The sequence below is a fragment of the Hypomesus nipponensis genome, chromosome 22 (assembly GCF_054491055.1).
Source record: "Hypomesus nipponensis isolate SF chromosome 22, ASM5449105v1, whole genome shotgun sequence".
NCBI lineage: Eukaryota > Metazoa > Chordata > Actinopteri > Osmeriformes > Osmeridae > Hypomesus > Hypomesus nipponensis.
Window position 1 is genome coordinate 19,011,189 of NC_140382.1, and position 19,945 is coordinate 19,031,133.

The following is a 19,945-nucleotide window of genomic DNA, read 5'->3' on the forward strand; positions in this document are numbered from 1 at the left end:
TGTCGTAGCGTAGAACATTTATATTTTTATATCAATATATTGGGGGGGACATTTTGACCAGATTTGAATAGTGGGGGGGATGTGTCCCCCCAATATGTATTATGATTACGGCCTTACACGGTGTTGTGTGTGATTCGTGCGCTGATAAAGTGGTGGGTGATCGATTTTCCTGGCATCGATTGATTTAGTTTCAACACCACGGCGGTGGACAGCTCCCACTAAGAGCTTCTTAAGAGGCTTCTTTGGCGGGATCTTAAGAAGGCAGTTAAGAACGTGTCTGGGAAACACCCCTATCTTAGCACTCCTTCTTAGCCGAACCCTTCTTAAGAGCCTTCTTAAATCCTTAAGAACGTTCGAATCTGGGAAACGCGGCCATTTATTTTTCGAAACAAAAATATTATAGTGAAGGCAAAACTTATTTTAAATCACATTTCAATTATATCATGGTTAAGGTATTTAAATATTTCTGAGATTCCTCCACGTACCACTAGAAGGGCGCACCATAGTTTGAGAAACCACTGCCCTTGATAATTCTGAACTTCTCATAAGGTGGAATCAACACCTCTTGCTCATCGTCGCCAAAACAGGAATATTTCTTGAGGTAAGCGCCGTAGCACGTCTCTATCTCACAGCAGGTATTGTTTCCAAAATTAGTCAGATCAGTTTTCTTTGAACTGGAAGCGAAGAATCCAAAACGCATTTCAGTATTAGATTTACCTGTAAACCCCAGGTTTGTTCTTCGGTAGGGCTATGTGGTGACACACCTTGGTTGGTTCTCTTTGAGGATAAGGCATAGGGATAAGGATTGCGTCGGACAACAGAAAGTGCAAAGTATGGTAACTGAAGCCTCTTTTGTACGCTGGCCCCTTGGTTCTTACTGCGCTGTTGAATTCACTATATATCTTTGATTCAGCTGTGTAAGCATATAAAGCCTTGAAATGATCTAATTCAAGATCCTTGTCTACAGATTCCTTTTTCTTGAACATTTCTTCGGCCCAATCGTCAGACCAAAGCTTTTTTAACTCCTTATTTTCATTTAATTCTTTCATTAAATATGGTTTGTAAATAGTTTTTTTCATGTGTAGTCTGCAGCCTAGGTAGGAGTCATCACCATAGTTAGGGGCCATGTCTAAAGGGATGTCTTCTCGCTTTTGGATGCCGGACCTCTTAGAAAACAGAGAGATCTACACAGAGGGAACACAAACAGAGCACAGATTACAGGTTACATCTTTTAACATCCTCTTTGTTTTTCTTCATCTGTCTTTCTGTTGGTCATATCTCATTTACTCAAATAAACTCAAACACACTGAGAACTATGGGCATTGCTAGACCCTTTTTACTGGGGCAAGTTTATTTTTATTTTAACAATTTACTTTATTAGGGCATTCATTTAGATTGATAATCCCAGAAAAAAATACAGTATCTGACTAAACGCTTGTAAAAGCGACGCAGTTTAACCAAAAACACAAACTGACTCATGCCATAGAACTCCATGTCCGCTCGCTCTTCTGTGCTTGGTGTAACAGCTTCTGTGCTTGCTGTAACAGCTTCTGTGCTTGCTGTAACAGCTTCTGTGCTTGCTGTAACAGCTTATGTGCTTGCTGTAACATCTTATGTGCTTGCTGTAACAGCTTCTGTGCTTGCTGTAACAGCTTCTGTGCTTGCTGTAACAGCTTCTGTGCTTGCTGTAACAGCTTCTGTGCTTGCTGTAACAGCTTATGTGCTTGCTGTAACATCTTATGTGCTTGCTGTAACAGCCACTGCAGCGACACACACAAGTCCAGGTGTCGGCACACAAGTCAGATTTGAGGTAGGCTAAGAAAACATTACAAAACTATAGAAAGTTTCTAAGTAACAGGCAAACCGATCACCTTATTTTGACTCAAACATATTAAAAAGACGAATCCAACATATGTTATTACTAGGGCTGTGAAAAATAACGCGTTAACGCGTTATGATTAAATTACAGGATTAATTCGTTATATTTGTTTAACGCATTTAACGTAAAATAACCACAATTCCTGCAACTTCTGGATGAGAAGTTCGTGTTCCAAAAAAACTAAGATGGAACATCCAATAAAACCAAAGTGATATGCACACTCTAAGGCAGGGCTCCAGACTGCGACCAAATGGTCGCATTTTGCGACCTGTTTTTGAGACAGTGCGAGCATTTTTGACAAGCACTCGCGCATGTGAGACCTACAAATTTTTAATTCATTGGTTGTGCACAATGTCAGCACACGTTAGCAACAACGCATAGATACGACGTTCTAGTAAGACGGCGATATCAGCTTTCCTTCTGCATTAGTACCGTAGCTTAAAGTCTAGGAAAGTTGAGGCTATTTTTCGCTTCGTCTTAATCTGCCAGACAAGCGGGTGCCCCTTCGTTCTTTTGGTGAGCAGTTTCACGAGCCCTTCTTACCCGGCGTCATGGAGCCTAGCAGCTAAATACTTATTTAGCACTAGCGTTGCTACTGTATACCTGACTGTGTTTGAGCTGTTGCGCTGTTATACTCGGCAAGTATCGTGTTGTGGTGTCGGAGGACTGATCGAAAAGTGCATCGTACATTTAAGTCATTTAGCTAAGACTTGCATGTACAGTACGTAATGTCACATTAAATAATGTATTTAAACTCAAGCTTATATGGTGCGTTGCAGGGGCGATTCTAGGATCAGACCTTTAGGGGTGCTCAGCCCCCAATGAGAATGTGATATGAATACAGTGCCTTGCAAAAGTGCTAAACGTAAACCCCCTTGCTAATATAAATCCCTAATTTCACTGGATAACAATTAATACATTTATGTATTATTATGCAAAATATTGAATGAAAAAACTAAGGATGTCCCTTTCTTCATGAACTACCAGCATCAAATGATAATAAAAAATATATTTAAGAAAATATTAAACAAATATTAGGAGTGCTTGAGCACTCCTAAAAAGGATCTAAAATTGCTACTGAATTGTACCCTCTCCAGTTACATTAATAAATGCATTTCAGGTCAATATAAGGTGTGCCCCTTAATTTTCTGCTTGCGCTCCTAAAATTTTCAGTCAGGGGCTACTGTGCTCCTTGTAAAAAAAGTTAGTCTGGAGCCCTGCTCTGCGGGAAGACGTTATCGCTCTGGATAAGAGCGTCTGCTAAACGACTGAATGCTAAATGACTGAATGTTATCGTTTCACCAAAGCAATACCAGCCTAAAGTAACCTATACCACCTCAACACGAAGCATGCGAGGGGAGTTCAAGTAGAATGCGCCAAACCACCCTCACTGAACAGTGTAGGGCCCTCACTAAGTCTGCCTGTGACAAGGTGACTAGCACAGTTGCCAAATGTATTGCAAAAAGCTGTAAACCGATTGATATTGTTGAGGCCGAGGGATTCACCAAAGTCTTGCGAGTGGCAACGGGTGACTCGAACATCAAGGTACCGCAAAATCAAACACACACACTATTGACAAAAATTCGGAAAATTGGTAGTATGTAATTAATCATGATTAATCCACAGAAACCTGTGATTAATTTGATTACGATTTTTAATCATTTCACAACTCTAGTTATTACATGAAGCTAAAAAAACTGTAGGCCTTTTTGACTTACCACGCGCTCGTATTAACTATTGATGCCCACCAAAGCTGAAATCAAACTTTCGTCTCTGAACTATACGTATAGTGAGTAGAGGCCTGTATCCCAGTAGAGCTTTATGTCTAGCAACGTTCTTGCTTAGAACCATACATACACAAACACAGGAACAGGGCAGCATCTGAAATTAAGATTAAGATTCTTAACCACGGCGTGACTACAACAGCATCTTAAATTAAGATTAAGATTCTTAACCATGGCGTGACTACAACAGCATCTTAAATTAAGAATAAGATTCTTAACCACGGCGTGACTACAACAGCATTTTAAATTAGGAATAAGATTCTTAACCACGGCGTGACTACAACAGTATCTTAAATTAGGAATAAGATTCTTGACCACGGCATGACTAACAGCATCTTACCACCATGGAGTCCACAGTCAGGATGCAGACATGGAGGAGGATCAGCAGGGTGAAGATCATCTTGTCTCCAGGTGTGACGGTTGAAGCTGCACCAGGGTAGAAGAAGCTGGAGACACAACGACAAGTATCCATCAACATCGATACACCACCCAAAGAGTATGTGTGACTGAGAAAATAAAGAAAATAATATAGAAAAACTATAAGCCGCAATTAATTTTTCTGTGACCAATTATGACCATATTTTTAATTCAATGTCATGAAAGGCAAAAAGCAGCGTAAGCTCCAGGCTGTGCTTCCGGCAACACAGGAACCTCTTCCGAAATGGATGCAAACTCAGACCCCATCTCATTGCAGTCAAATAGAACGTTTTCCCTTTACTTCTGCCTTAACCCCCCATCCAACACCACACCCGCATCATTTTATTTGACTTCGAAGTGAACTTACCAGAGTGGCTGAGTAAGGGGGTCTTTAGCAAACTGTCATCGGGCTCTACTTATGTACTTCTCAAAGAGAGCCCACAAGAGACACACACACACACACACACACTCAGCAGTTCTTTCGTCTAGTTCACATCATTTCAATCCAAACATGCAACACACACACACAGGTTAATAGGTGAGTATCTTGGTGAGAGCAGTTCTCAGAAATATGACTCACCAACCCACAGAGCTGACCACACACAGATACACTAATGTGTGTCGGCACACACCAACACATGCATGATTGACACACGTGCAAAAGTGACAAACACACATTTGTGACAGTAAGGTAACAAATTAAAAACCTATACATTCCCAAGGTTATGGTTGCTCAGAGTTGACAAAAACTTAAAGGCGTATTTGACACAGAAAATTGTACTTTTGTCTTCTTGAGGGGTTTTAATCTCCGTTTACTCTGCTAAACGAGCCAAAATGCTCTTGACACAAACACATTTTCTTTTAAAATAGTATCTGCTGGTCTACATGCACTAACATATATGTAAGGTATTTTATTGTGTAACCTCTCAGTTGAAGCTTGAGAGGAAGTTACAGAAAACTGAGTTTTTATTGTGACGAGAAAGACAGGAAGTGGTTAAAGGGGGGTATGTTTCTCACGGTGTGACTGTGTGTGTTGGCTTTGAATAAAGTGAGATGTGCAGTGCCGTCTTGGTTCCTTCATTGTAAGCCTGTGTCTTGATTTTAAAGCTAAACCTAAGTCTAGACAATATAAGGAACTCTCGGTTACATATATATGAGAATATGACAAATATTTGCAGTGGACGTATTTAGGCCAGGGAATTGGCAATAAAATGTTGAGCAAGTCCCCACCCCCACTCCCCACCACCCCCGAGTCTGTAAAATTATCCAAACTTCCCATCACTATTAGCCTGCATTGTTGCGAATGACAGAGATTGCAGCCAACGTTGAGTGAGTGAGTTGTCATGGTGACAGTTATTACAGCTCCTGATTGGACACAGAAGATAGAAACCACATCTAGTAGGAACAAAATATAGGCTATATCTCTAAATCATGCACCAATGAAAACTTGCTTGGATCATGACTAAATTAGAATGTTGATTTTGGCATTGGTCCAAATTGCATTGCGTCTGGGCCCGGATCCGGACATTTGATATGAATGACCTTAGTATTCTGTAGTATTCATTTGTTGTGCAAACTAAGGTGTGTTCAGACCTATTAGGTCCCCACAAGGCTAGTGAAACAAGGACACACAAACACATATTTGGAATGAAGACACCCAACATCCCTTTAGGTTGCAGCTTAACGTGTGGAACAATTGACGCCATACAGTGTGTGTGTTTGTGTCAAGAGCATTTGAGCTCGTTTAGCAGAGCAAATTGAGATTAAAACCCCTCAAGTGCAATTATTTGTGTCCTTTGTTACCTCAATGTCACAAATGTGTGTTTGTCACTTTTGCACGTGTGTCAATCATGCATGTGTTTGTGTGTGCCGACACACATTTGTGTATCTGTGTGTGGTCAGCTCTGTGGGTTGGTGAGTCATATTTCTGAGAACTGCTCTCACCAAGATACTCACCTATTAATGTGTGTGTATGTGTGTGTGTTGCATTTTTTATTGTAAGGATGTGAACCAGACATTAATTTCCAAAGAACTGCTGAGAGAGAGAGTGTGTGTGTGTCTCTTGTGGGCTTTCTTGGACAAGTACATAAGTAGAGCCCGATGACAGTTTGCTAGACCCCGATACTCCGTCACCCTGGTAAGTGGTAAGGTGGTACCTCAGGGTGGTACCTCTCTCTGTACCTGTCTCCCTCTACCTGTCTTTCTACCTGTCTATCTGTTTCTCTCTCTACCTGTCTCTCTCTCACTGTCTCTCTCTACCTGTCTTTCTACCTGTCTATCTGTTTCTCTCTCTACCTGTCTCTCTCTCACTGTCTCTCTCTACCTGTCTTTCTACCTGTCTATCTGTTTCTCTCTCTACCTTTCTCTCTCTCACTGTCTCTCTCTACCTGTCTTTCTACCTGTCTATCTGTTTCTCTCTCTACCTGTCTCTCTCTCACTGTCTCTCTCTACCTGTCTTTCTCTCTACCTGTCTCTACCTGTTTCTCTCTCTAATGGCGTATAATAATAATAATTCATTTAATTTATAATGCACCCAGCAGTATGTGGACTAAGGACAGGAAGACGTATTAGATCCAATTGCTATGAAAGAACCAAGTTAATGAAGGGAATAGTTAAGACAAGTTCAAGACAAAATCAAAGTACTTATTACATATAAATACACATATGTAAGGTCCAGGTGTCTGATACACTCCAGTTGAGTATCACAGAAGACTGAACAATGAATACAGGAAATCAAGGGAGTATAATAATAAGACTTTATTTATATATGGTATTACAATATGGGAGGATACAAGATGATTGGCATAGCCTTCGCAGGCACAGAAAAAGGACACTGTATGCTAGATAGCTTTTGTTTAGGTCTTTAGATTGGGCTCCTAGAAATGGCCTTGACGCTCCTCCTATTTTCCTCATTCAAAGTTGCATGGCGTTATACACTTTGGCAATATTGTGACCTCTGACCTACTATAGTAACACAGACCTTTCCCCAAATAACTAACTTATGGCTATGCAGGCATAAGCAAACAGCATCACGACAGTTTATCAATGATACAAGAAACATAATTACTCTCCTGGACATAACAAAGTCTTATGTGCTAATGAACTCATTCTTTATTATATTAATAACAATTATATTAATAACATTTCAAACAGTAAAAAAGTAATCAAGTAATTATTATCTTTGTTTATGTAACTGATCAGAGGTTTAAGGACAGACTTCTTGCAAAATGTTTGCAATTCATTTGCAAAAGATCACAAAGAAAGCACATTTAAAAACGACAATTCAACTTTCCAAATTTACGATTTAAATTCTGACAAAGCACTCTACAGCTAGTAAGGTTCAGTCAAAAAACATGTGTGAATCAGTACAGCATGTTTTATTTTTTTTTACTTTGATCCTTAGATGAAATCACCTCACAATCATGCTTACTCATTGAAGTCAGCACCACAACAGGAACTTATGTTAAGCTTTCTTTCTAATCCCAAGTTGTGTTGGTCATGTAAAAGGCACTTAAAAACAAACTCATCTAATTATTGAAGTCGTTTAGCATGCATTGCTGTGGTGCAGCCATTGACAGCTACATGTCATAAACAAATGCATTTATATTTACACTGCTAATGAAAGCAGAATGATTAATTGTGTAAACATGATTAACTGTGTTCCTGCCACTCCAGAGTCTGCTGCGCCTGCTTTACAGTTCAAATTACTTTGAGTTTTGTTCAAACTTTTCAGTTTGTACAGTTTTTGACAACCTAAAACATTACCTTTATGTTCAACTGCAGTTATCCTAAATATCTCATAAGGTGGAATCAACACCTCTTTCTCTGTCTTGCCATAACAGGAATATGACTTGAGGTAAGCACCATAGCACGTCTCTATCTCAAAACATTCCTCTTCTCCAAAGTGATCAAGATCCTTTAATTTCGAACTGGAAGCAAAGCTCCCAAAACGAATGTCAGTATTAACTGTACCGTTAAATGTCACCCATGTTCTTCGGTATGTGGTGACGCATCTTGGTTGGTTCTTTTTGAGGAGACGGATCGCATCGGTCAACAGGAAGTGCAAAGCGTGGTAACTGAAGTTGCTTGGGTATACTGGCCCCTTGTTTCTTACTTCCTTGTTGAATTCTGTATAAATGTAGTTAGATGTATACGCGTATAAAGCCTTGAAATGATCTAATATCAGATCTTCATCTCCAACATCTCTATTCATGTACTTTTCCTTGGCACACTCTTCACACTCGGTCCAAGATGACCTGAAGTTGGAATTGTGTTTTAATTCTTTGTTTAAATACGTATAATTGACTTCCTTATACATTTCTTTGGTGCAGCCTTCATACATGTCATCAACAGAGTCGGGGGCCATGTCTAAAGGGATGAGATCCTGCTTTTGGACCCCGGACCTCTTAGAAAGTTGAGAGATCTACACAGAAGGAACAAAAACAGAGAACTGATAAAAGGTTATATCTTTTAACATCTTCTTAGTTTTTGTTCATCTGTCTTTCTGTTGGTCATCTCTCCTTCACTCAAATAAACTCAGAAGCATACATACCCACAGACACAAACAGGACATCATCTTAACTACGGCATGACTAACAGCATCTTACCACCATGGAGTCCACAGTCAGGATGCAGACATGGAGGAGGATCAGCAGGGTGAAGATCATCTTGTCTCCAGGTGTGACGGTTGAAGCTGCACCAGGATAGAAGAAGCTGGAGACACAACGACAGGTATCCATCAACATCAATACACCACTCAACAATATTTATAATAACCAGAGTAGCCTACACAAATTGTTTTAGTAATCACGCTATGCACTTTCTGTTGTCCGACCCAATCAGTCTCCTCAAAAAGAACCAACGAGGATGCCTCATCTCATACCGAAGAACCAATCAGATTTTTAACAGTCAAATTGAAACTGAACATTTTGGAGCTTTAATTTCCTTTTGAAGAGAAAGAACAGTTCTGCTTTCAGATAGACGTGCTACGACTCTTACCTCAAGAGGAACTCATTATTCCTGTTTTGAAGAGGATGAGGATGAGATGTTGATTCCGCCGCATGAGAAGTTCATAACAACTGCAGCTTAATGTAACGGTAACATTTGAAATTTTGATGTTCTGTACAAACTGAAAAGTTCTGGACAGGGGCGTTGTTAGACGTAAAGTTCAAGTTCAAGTTTATTATCATTTACTCATAAACAGCATTTATCAGTAATGAAATTCTTTGTGCTCAATGTCCGTTCAATTTAGAAAATAAATAAATTAAATACTGGAGAATGGAGAAAAAGGGTAGGAAAAAGAGAAAAAAATTGTAGTGCAAAAAGATATTTCAAGTACAGTTCAGCATCCTGATGGCATGTGGGTAAAAAGCTGTACTAGGGCACAGCCCCATATTCATATCCCTTTTTTTCTTCTTCCAAGTGTGCTGTGCACTACCCAGCCATAGATACTCCCATTGCTTGCCCCCCTATACAACAGTTCGGGGTCCTGCTGACGCTCACATCCAGAGATATGCTGGATCAGATGTTAGTTCATTTCCTGCAGGAGCACAATAAAACTTATTCAGGGACTTGTTGCACTTGTTGGTTAGTTGTAACTGATTTAACTTCTTGTACTCGCTGTGAATTATATTATTGTTGCTTGCTTTCCTACAGGTACACTCTTGCACTTTTTGAGGTTGTTTAATTGTAACTTGTTTACGTAACTACATGCTCCTATGTTCCTTCCCATTGGCACTTATTTGCTTTTCACAATGTATGCTTCATGTTTTGGCTACCTGCAATGTTTTTGGGGCTATCTCGTTGTCTATGATCATTGACCTATGCACTTTTGTAAAGCTCTCGCTTGGAAGTCGCTTTGGATAAAATAGTCTGCTAAATGAATAAATGTAATTGCAGGGCAATGCGCAGCAGTATGTGGACTAAGGACATGAAGACGTATTAGATAACTAATTGCTCTGAATTATTACACCACCTTGTCTTGAAATGTAAAAAGGACTATCAATTGTCAATTGTGTCTGTCATACATAAAAAATACAGATTCATTGAATATGTTAGAATACAATTACGGTTGGACTGCACTGTGAATGCAGAACGGTAAACAATTAAAACAAACAATTTGTATTGAATAAGTAATTAAACATTTATTCAAAACTGAAAACGAACTTTGCCATTATTGTTTGTTGCAAGCAACTGGAAACGACTTGGCTAAGGTACAGAATTAGCTATTAGCAAAAGATTAAAAGCAAATGGCATACACTTTTTCAGACTTACAAATTTTGACTTTCAGCACTCTTCAGCTAGTAAACAACTTCAGTCAGCTGTATGTTTTTACTACTAAAACAACCTTTTATTTATATCTAACTATTACTGGTATACTTTCTAAAGAATGTTAGGCTATAGTGGTGCTGCCATTGTACCTCATCAAATAATGCGTCTTTATTTTCACTAATAAGAGAAGAAAAAAAGTTTGCTTTGCGTAGCTTTACTCCTTCTTCTTAGCACCTTCACAGTTATGATTGCTTTGATATGTCTTTTTTTCCAGTATGTAAATTTTTTCACACTTTAAAACGTTAAAATTTCAAAAAAAGTTCAACTGCAGTTATCTTGAACACCTCATACAGTGGAATCAACACCTCCTTTTGAGGATGAACTTCATTACCCTCGAGGTTAGCGCCGTAGCAGGTGTTGATCTTAAAGCAGTCCTGCGTTCCATATTTATCCAGACCCTCATCGAGAGAACTGGAAGCAAAGAATCCAAAACAAATGTCATCATCAACTTCAACGTTATAAGTGTCATTTGTTCTTCGGTATGTGGTGACGCAGCCTGGTTGTTTGTCTTTGAGGATACGGATCGCATCGGACAAAAAGAAGTGCAAAGCGTTGTAACTAAAGCCACTTGGGTATTTTGGCCCCTTCGCTCTTACTTCTTCCATGTAATCATAAAAAAAAACATTATTATCAGCTTTTTTTGATGTGTAAACAAATAAAGCCTTTAAATGATCTAATGTGAGACCATTTTTATCAACCTTTAGCTTTTCTGTGGCCCAGTCGTTACAGTTCTTCCCGGTCCAGATGTTTTTGAATTTTTCTATGTTTAATTCTTTTTTTAAATAAGTATTTACTACTTCATGCATTTCTTCGGTGCAGCCGTCGTACATGTCATCTACAGTGTCAAGGGCCATGTCTAAAGTGTAGACAGCTCGCTTTTGGATGCCGGACCCTTCAGAGAGTGGAGAGATCTACACAGAGGAACAAAAACAGAACACTGATTACAGCTATATGTTTTATCTACCTCTTTGTTTTTCTTCATCTGTCTTTCTGTGTGTCATCTCTTGTGTACTTACATGAACTCAAACACACTGAGGAGCACACACACATGCAGCATCTTAATCATGTGTGACAGGTATGTAACAGACGAGGCCACGCTCCGTGACAAGGTCTACAGGTCGATGTTCGCCACTTGCTGAGCTCGAACACGCCACCTCTGACTTGCCAAGCGTGAGCACTACCAGCTACGCCAACGAAAAGCTAGCTCTTCGTTGACACGGTGGCCTCTTATATACTTGAGCAGTGAGTTTCACGGATTCACGCCCGTTACAAATGCATGACTATATCAGCACAACTTCTCCAGGGGAGACATTGACGTGACGGTTAATGCCCTGCCAAATGGATTGCTGTGACTCCCAACAATTATTTGAGCTAAACCTACATTTCTATAACAGAGCTCGAATCTTCTAAGGCCCCCTTGTGGAAACCAAATGCCCCCCCCCCACCCCCCATCCGATTAATTCTGGAGCCCATCCTGCTCCTACACCAGCATCTTACCACCATTGAGTGACTACACCAGCATCTTACCACCATAGAGTGACTACACCAGCATCTTACCACCATAGTCCACAGTCAGGATACAGGCATGGAGGAGGATCAGCAGGGTGAAGATCATCTTGTCTCCAGGTGTGACGGTTGAAGCTGCACCAGGGTAGAAGAAGCAATAAAACACTTTGCATCACACTGATGTAGTGTTAATTTACCTGAGTCTTGTTCGAATCTTTAAAGTTCAAAAGACAGCACTGGAGCCTGATGCGAAGAGTTTCTTGTCTCACAAAGTCAGAACAACAAACTGATGAGCAGGTTCTGGAACCAACTACCTTCTGCTCTCCTGACATCGTCCTTTAACCCTTGTGCTGCCTTCGGGTCACATGACCAAAAGGTTCATAACGAACCATCGTTGTGTTTACCCAATTTTACCCAATACAAAAGCAAATACAAATAATTTTCTTTTAACCTTCGCAATGTGGGGGGTCTGAGACAGCCCAACGGTTAAAAGAAAATGCTTCATTTTGTTTTTGTATGCGGTAAAGTTGTTGCAAACGACGGTGGGTCACAATGACTGATGGGTCAGAATGACCCGAAGAGAACACAAGGGTTAAAACCCCTGAATGTCTCCACCCTTTCAGTTGTAAATTATAATGCAAACTCACATTCCTAATCTTCCTTGTTTTTCCACAGTACATCCTTATCTCTTCCACACACTAAAACCCAGTCTGACTTTATTCAAAAATAATGATTACATTCAATTAAAGATTGATCTTTAAGATTCTTTTACATTCCAGCAGACATTATACTGTTATGGTCTTTGTTGTTTGGGGGGATGGTTATGATGTTGCTCTCTATTGATGATATTTCATAATATCATAGCCTGATAAAAGGCTTGTGGCTGGCACCGGTACCGTTGGCACCACTCCAACAGTGACTGCCTCAATCACTATATTAGATTTGAAAGACACCCTGTGTGGTGATACCAGATCATACTGCCCCTCCCCCCCCCCAGACCTTTAATAAGAGCAGACCAGGAAAAGTCACCAGACAGCTCAACCAATCAGAGCAAGAGGGACTGAGATGCACCAGTGTCAGATCAGCACCTCCTCCCCCCTGGGGGTCAATGACAAAGACCCTGCCCTGTGAACAGCAGGTAGCTGGACGGGAGTGAGAAGGGTACCTCACTGGGACCCCCATGGTGTAACCCATCCTGGTCTGGGGTCAGGCTCACTGGGACCCCCATGGTGTAACCCATCCTTGTCTGGTACCTCACTGGGACCCCCATGGTGTAACCCATCCTGGTCTGGTACCTCACTGGGACCCCCATGGTGTAACCCATCCTGGTCTGGTACCTCACTGGGACCCCCATGGTGTAACCCATCCTGGTCTGGTACCTCACTGGGACCCCCATGGTGTAACCCATCCTGGTCTGGGGTCAGGTAGGCCACCAGTGCCACTGCCCTGGGGTCAGGTAGGCCACCAGTGCCACTGCCCTGGGGTCAGGTAGGCCACCAGTGCCACTGCCTTGGGGTCAGGTAGGCCACCAGTGCCACTGCCCTGGGGTCAGGTAGGGCACCAGTGCCACTTCCTTGGGGTCAGGTAGGCCACCAGTGCCACTGCCCTGGGGTCAGGTAGGCCACCAGTGCCACTGCCTTGGGGTCAGGTAGGCCACCAGTGCCACTTCCTTGGGGTCAGGTAGGCCACCAGTGCCACTGCCCTGGGGTCAGGTAGGCCACCAGTGCCACTGCCCTGGGGTCAGGTAGGCCACCAGTGCCACTGCCCTGGGGTCAGGTAGGCCACCAGTGCCACTGCCTTGGGGTCAGGTAGGCCACCAGTGCCACTGCCCTTGGATCAGGTAGGGCACCAGTGCCACTGCCCTGGGGTCAGATAGGCCTCCGGTGCCACTGCCCTGGGGTCAGGCAGTAGCAGTGCACGCAGCCTCGCCCATATCCGGATCAGTGGGCGCAACGTGGGTGACAGGACTCAAACATGGCTAGTTCTTTCCAGTTAGGAGAGATCGAACGCTCCGTTATGGCAGGTGTTAGGGCAGCCTCCAAGGTGCAGGTCCACCGGCGGTGCCGTCCACATCATTAATGGTAAGTTGTTTTAATTTGAACTTCTTAATACACCTTGGAGGACGTTACATTACCTAGCTAGCTAGCTAAAGTTAGCTAACATTTGTCAGGGTGACTCGGATGCTAAAGACTCGGATGCTTAGTTAGTGCAATCGCTAATTACAGTACAACCCTTCATAGTCAATTGACGCTTAAGAAAGACAAAGCGTATTATCTCCCGAACCGTACATGCCAGAAACTAATGTCTGTGTTGTATCCCCATATTTGTATGTCCCAAAAACCTTTTTTCACACTGGTTTCAAGACCTGGAGGCATGCCAATATAATCGACAATTGTACAATAGTATTATGTATTTCACCTTAATAAACCAATGGTTTGGCTTTATATTATTCATCATGTAGCCAAGAGTCTTCTGAATCCAAAACTATAAGGCACTTCACTGTAGGCCCAAGTATGACTCTTTCAGAGGCCATGATATCAACATAGTACCAGGGAGACTTCACCCCTCTAGACCTTGAAGGGGCTTTATCGCCATATCTGACATTTAACATGTGGGCTCTTGTTTCAGGTCTCCACACCAGTGGTGCCGTCAGGCACTTCCAGCTCTGCCACCACTGTCACATCACTGAGATCAGTAGGTAAAGTTGTGTTATCTAGCTAGAAAATGTTTGTTAGTCTGAGTGAAATCAGTAATGTAGCTCAAAAAAGGAAATAAATCCAGAGACTAAAAGAGGTTATATAAACGTCCGCATTTGCGGTGTCATTACCAGAGCCTGTTTAAGGAGAGCCTTGCCACTCCCTATTAAGCCCCATTGTACCGAATTTGGCTGCAGTTCCACCAGAGTTCCACTGAGGGTGATTGCGAGCGAGTGCATGTTGAATGGGAGTCGATGGAGCTAAACGGCTAAATTTGGCTCTTTCGCCTGATTATGAGAAATCTCCGATTTGATTGTAGGTTTTGCATGTGCAACATGGATTACGCTAGCATTCTGCTAATGAATGCTGATTGGTTAGTGAAGGACTGATACGACCAGAGCTCCCGCTTGATGGCATCCGAAGCGGAATCAGAATGTCAGAGCATTAGCAACATTAGCAACAACATTAGCAAGCCAAAACTCTTTCTAGCATGTGTATTGACAGGGAGAGCCTAACCTGTCAGCTGTGTTGTCGTTGCCCTGAGAGAAAAAGTAAGTGACCAGAGCTTGCCGTAAAGCAGTAGGTCTGGTCGTACGATGTGTATGACGTCAATGACATTTTCAAAGGCTTTTTAGAACAGAAAGGCGACTTTGAAACAATTTAACAGCCTCCAGTGTGTATTTTCTTTGCCTCCCCTTTCAAATTCAGAATTCAAATTACTAGACAAAAAATTATATCCTGAGAAAAGTGGATTTTGAGGGGTACCGCCCCATAGACCTCCATTCATTTTGCACTCGCTCGTTAGCGCCCTCACATGGAACTTCAACCAGTTCAGAACCCGGAAGTTTCCCGAGAGTGGCAGTTCTCTCTATATTAGACATTCTCTGATAATAGTAACGAGAACGTTTCATTGTCAGTGGATTTATATTTATACTTAGGACTAGGAGTCTATGGCAGCCCATACACCCGATTGGTGCAGAGTTTTGAAATGTGGCACACTGATTTGGAACAGTCTCCTAATTATTGTCACCAAGTTTCATGTCGATCCCTGAAGCACTATAGCGCCACCAAGGGGTCAAAGTTGAAGGTGTGTTTACGTCCACAACTTTTGAACCGTAAGACCGTTTTTCTTAAATGAGGTTTGGTTGGATTTTGAGAAGCAGACGATTCGACTAAACCCTATGGCGTCATTGTCGTCCCGAACGTTTTTCCGTTATTTGTATTTTAAGAAATTGCTACTTTTTCAAACTCCTCCGAGGCCGTTGCTTAATTCTCAGGACATTTATACTCAAGAAGAGTCAGATTTATTGTGCTTTGTAGATATAACGCTGCTACATCTAGCCAGCGCATTTTGTCTCAAAATGACAAATGTTTTTTATGAAAAGTTTTGCTTTGCTGCTTTAGCTACTGAATTTCCATATCGAATGATGCTTGGCCCCCTGATTGCTGCTTGCAGCTATATTTATTTTTTATTATTATTAAGAGGTCCCTGTTTGGTTGAGGCCCCGGGCTTAAGCCCAGGTAAGCCCGTGCATTAACAGTGCGTGTCCACTGCAGCGACGCGATGCGAGCGACAACATGTTTTCCATTAATTTTCTATGGAGCCAAGCGAATTGCTTACGTGGTGCATTGTGGGTAGCGACGCGAAGCGACAGAGTTGAGATTTTCTCAACTTTATGCAAATGAGGAGCGATATTCGCTAGCGATGGCCGATCGGAGTGTTTTCTTGTTTCTCGTAACGTAGCAACCATGGTAAACATTTCTAGCTTTCTAGGTTTCAAGGTGGAGGAGAAACTAATTGTTTGTGTGGCTGCTTACCCAATCCTGTACAATAGATAGCTGTATTTGTACAGAGATGTTAATAATAATAAAACGATGCATGGCGCAAGGTTGCCGAAGTTGTTGGTGCTTGTACTTTCTAATTCAGTCTAGTGACATTACGTAACTTCGTTCTGTAGCAACTAGCTAGCTAGCTAGCCCGGCTGGAACTCACTATCGTATCGACAGATTAGCAGAGACTGAGGAATATAGTAAAACGTTTTTTACACATGTCAACGTGTATGTCTATTAAGCAGTTTTGTATTTTGTATACAAGTTGTATTTTGATCGATGTTGCAACTACGTAAACCCAAGTCTGCACACTTGGCCATGACAACTAGAACAGTGATTTTAGAGAACTACATTCTACATTCATCTGTTTGAAACGCTCCCGAGCGTGGTGAACTGTGGGAAGGCGAGCGATGGCAAGCGATTCGCGTTGCTGCAGTGGACACGCACTGTAAGGCGCCACTGGTGGTGGGAGACATCCTGAAGCTAAGTTCGCTAGCTAGCTGATGTAAGCTACAATAACAGTACAGCAGGAGGAGCCATTCAGCAATCTGACGTAGATGGGGAGTTTTTTGACTCCGCCCATTAAAACCTGATCTGAAAACGGAAGAGAAACTGTTCTTCGGTCTAACTCCATATTTCAGTGCGAAAAGGTTTTAGCGCTTTGCACATGCTTTCAGGAACTCATTTCACAGGTATATAATGTAGGCCTACTTAGAAGCAAAACATGGAATTTACTTTACAGGATCTTTAAAACAGACAATTTGTAGCCTTGAATAAGCAATTCAACATTTATAAAAACTGAAAACAAACTTTGCCATTATTGTTTGTTGCAACTGGAAACGACTTGGCTATGTGTGACGGGTATGTAACAGCTGTAGCCACGCTCCGTCACGACAAGGCTCGTTCGCCACTCAGTGGGCTCGAATGCACGGCCTCCGACTGGCCAAGCGTGACCACTACCAGCTATGCCGAGGAAAAGCTAGCTCTTCATTGACGCGGGTGGCCTTTTACATAGTACCTGAGGGGCGAGTTTCACGGTTCTAACTCTGTTACATAAGGTAGAGAACAAGTCATTAGCAAAAGATTAAAAGCATTTATTTAAGTAAAGAAGTAAAAAATGGCATACACTTTTGCAGATTTCAGCACATCTTCAGTCAAACAGTGATATGTTTTTCTTTGATCCTAAAGTCGAATTTACTCCTCACAGTCGAAACCACCTTTTCTTTAGCTAACTATTTGGATTTTCTCAAGAATGTTTGTGGTACTGCCATTGTACGTCATCAAATAATGTGTGATTGCTTTATTGTTCTTGTGGTAGGCTAATTATCCTTTTATTTGGCATGTTCCTCAATTAAGAAAGAAAGAAAAGAGAAAAATAAAATAAGAAAAAAGAGAAAACAAAAATAAAAAATTGCTGTGCGTAGCTTTACCAAACTGCTTTACAGCTCAAAGTGCTTTCAATTCCCTGACTTTCCAGTATGTACAGGTTTTTACACTTTAAAGAGTTTTTATTTTCACTCACAACTGAAGTTATTTTGAACTTCTCAAACGGTGGAATCAACACCTCTTCCTGATCCGGATCTTTACTTTCATAATCCTTCAGCTTAGCGCCGTAGCACGTCAGGATCTTAAAGCAGTCCTCTGATCCATATTTCCCAAGTTCTGTTTTGATCGAACTGGAAGCGAAGGATCCAAAACGAATAACATCAGTAACGTTAACGGTAAAAGAGTTTTTCGTTCTTCGGTATGCAGTGACGCAGTCTGGTTGGTTGTCTTTAAGGATACGGATCGCATCGGACAACAGGAAGTGCAAAAACCCCATTTTGGGGTCATCTTTGGAGTCATCCTGATGATACGTTGGCCCATTGTTTCTAACGTACGTCATGAATAAAGAAAAAGAAACAGATTTTCTGGATGTGTAATAACGCAAAACCTTTAAATGATTGAATTGGAGACCATGTTGGTTGTTCTGCCTTTGTGCGATCCAACTATCAACCTTGGTCCATTCTTTTTTGAAATCTGGGTTGTTTTCTAAATAAGAATTTACTTTCTCATGCATTTTTTGGGTGCAGAGGTAGTACATGTCATCAACAGAGTTAGGGGCCATGTCTAAAATGTATTTCTCAGAGTCCACAGTCAGGATGCAGACATGGAGGAGGATCAGCAGGGTGAAGATCATCTTGTCTCCAGGTGTGACGGTTGAAGCTGCACCAGGGTAGAAGAAGCTGGAGACACAACGACAGGTATCCATCAACATCAATACACCACCCAGAAATGTGTGAGTAAAACATCGGTGTCCCTTTTCGTTCAATAAATATGTATTTGTTTTTGCAGGGATATTGAACTGGGGGGAAAGGGCGACTGACTACTCAGTGGCCCTGGAAAGTATTTTGTGTTGTAGAGGCCACATACACAATAACGTTTTCAACTAAAAACTGAAAACTCTCATGCAGTTTGGCTGTTTGTTTGCATGACAACTGCATAAAAAAACAGGTTTCCAAGTCCTAGTTTGTAAACGCCTCTGTGTAAACAAAAACATGAATGTTTGAAAACAATGATGTCATGCGCACAAGTATTACGTGTTCAGTCTATAGGCATGCGCGCAAGAGATTAAAACCACTCTGTGGAAGAATGCTAATGTACGCAGGCCATAGACTGTATGGACTCCAGCTCATTCTGTTTCTGTACAAAGTGACATTGCCAACTTCTGGCCTGGCAGGCATAATAGGCCTGCACTGTTTTTTGAGGTTTTCGCAGGTCCATGTGAACGAGGATCGTTCAGAAAATGTTGTTGTCTGTACGCAAAACTTTTTTTAAATGCCCAAAGGAAAAGAAGAACAGTTTTTAGTACTTTTTTTTCACAGGGTGAAGATCATCTTGTGTCCAGGTGTGACGGTTGAAGCTGCACCAGGGTAGAAGAAGCAATAAAACACTTTGCATCAACCCTGCTGAGACGTACAGAACTTTTGTTTCATCACACTGGTGTAGTGTAAACTTACCCAAGTCTTGTTTGAATCTTCAAAGTTCAAAAGACAGCACTGGAGCCTGATGCAGAGTTTCCTGTCTCACAAAGTCAAAACAACAAACTGATGAGCAGGTTCTGGAACCAACTGCCTTCTGCTCTCCTGACATAGTCTTTTATAACCTGGTCTAACAGGATCCTTTGTTCTCGTCTTATCTGTAAATTATGTAATTTTAATGTAAATTAAAATGCAAACTCACACTGCTAATCTGAGTTGTTTTTCACGGTTCATTCTTATCTCTTCCACACACTAAAACCCAGTCTGACTTTATTCAGAAAAAATGATCACATTCAATTCAAGATGCACCAAATTGAAAATTGTTGGCTAAAAGCGAACATAATGAAACACATGGCTGAAGGCCGAAGTGTTAAATTAAAAAGCCTAAATGTGCGTATAACTCTTCCTTTTCAAAGAAAAACACAGAACATTCTTCTTTTACATTCCAGCAGACAGTGTATTAACTGTTATGGTCTTCGTTGT

At 41.5% G+C, this 19,945-nt stretch overlaps 1 protein-coding gene across 1 annotated transcript; it reads right to left on the reverse strand.

Moving 5' to 3' along the window:
• Positions 1–487: 487 nt before the first annotated feature.
• Positions 488–8,825, reverse strand: LOC146237061 (ecto-ADP-ribosyltransferase 5-like). The gene is made up of 5 exons (XM_084687073.1): positions 8,688–8,825; positions 7,737–8,503; positions 4,004–4,109; positions 1,165–1,184; positions 488–674 (listed from the first exon to the last, which is right to left on the reverse strand). Exons 1-5 carry the CDS (start codon positions 8,823–8,825, stop codon positions 488–490), a joined length of 1,218 nt encoding a protein of 405 aa, XP_084543199.1.
• Positions 8,826–19,945: the final 11,120 nt, after the last annotated feature.

Coding starts and splice junctions, on each gene's coding strand:
- LOC146237061 (XM_084687073.1), bottom strand. CDS start 8,825: ATGTTGATGGATACCTGTCGTTGTGTCTCCAGCTTCTTCTATCCTGGT. Junction 4,110..7,736: donor TCTGGAGTGGCAGGAACACA/GTTAATCATGTT, acceptor TTGTGTCTCCAG/CTTCTTCTACCCTGGTGCAG. Junction 1,185..4,003: donor TGACTGTGGACTCCATGGTG/GTAAGATGCTGT, acceptor CCCTCTGTGTAG/ATCTCTCTGTTTTCTAAGAG.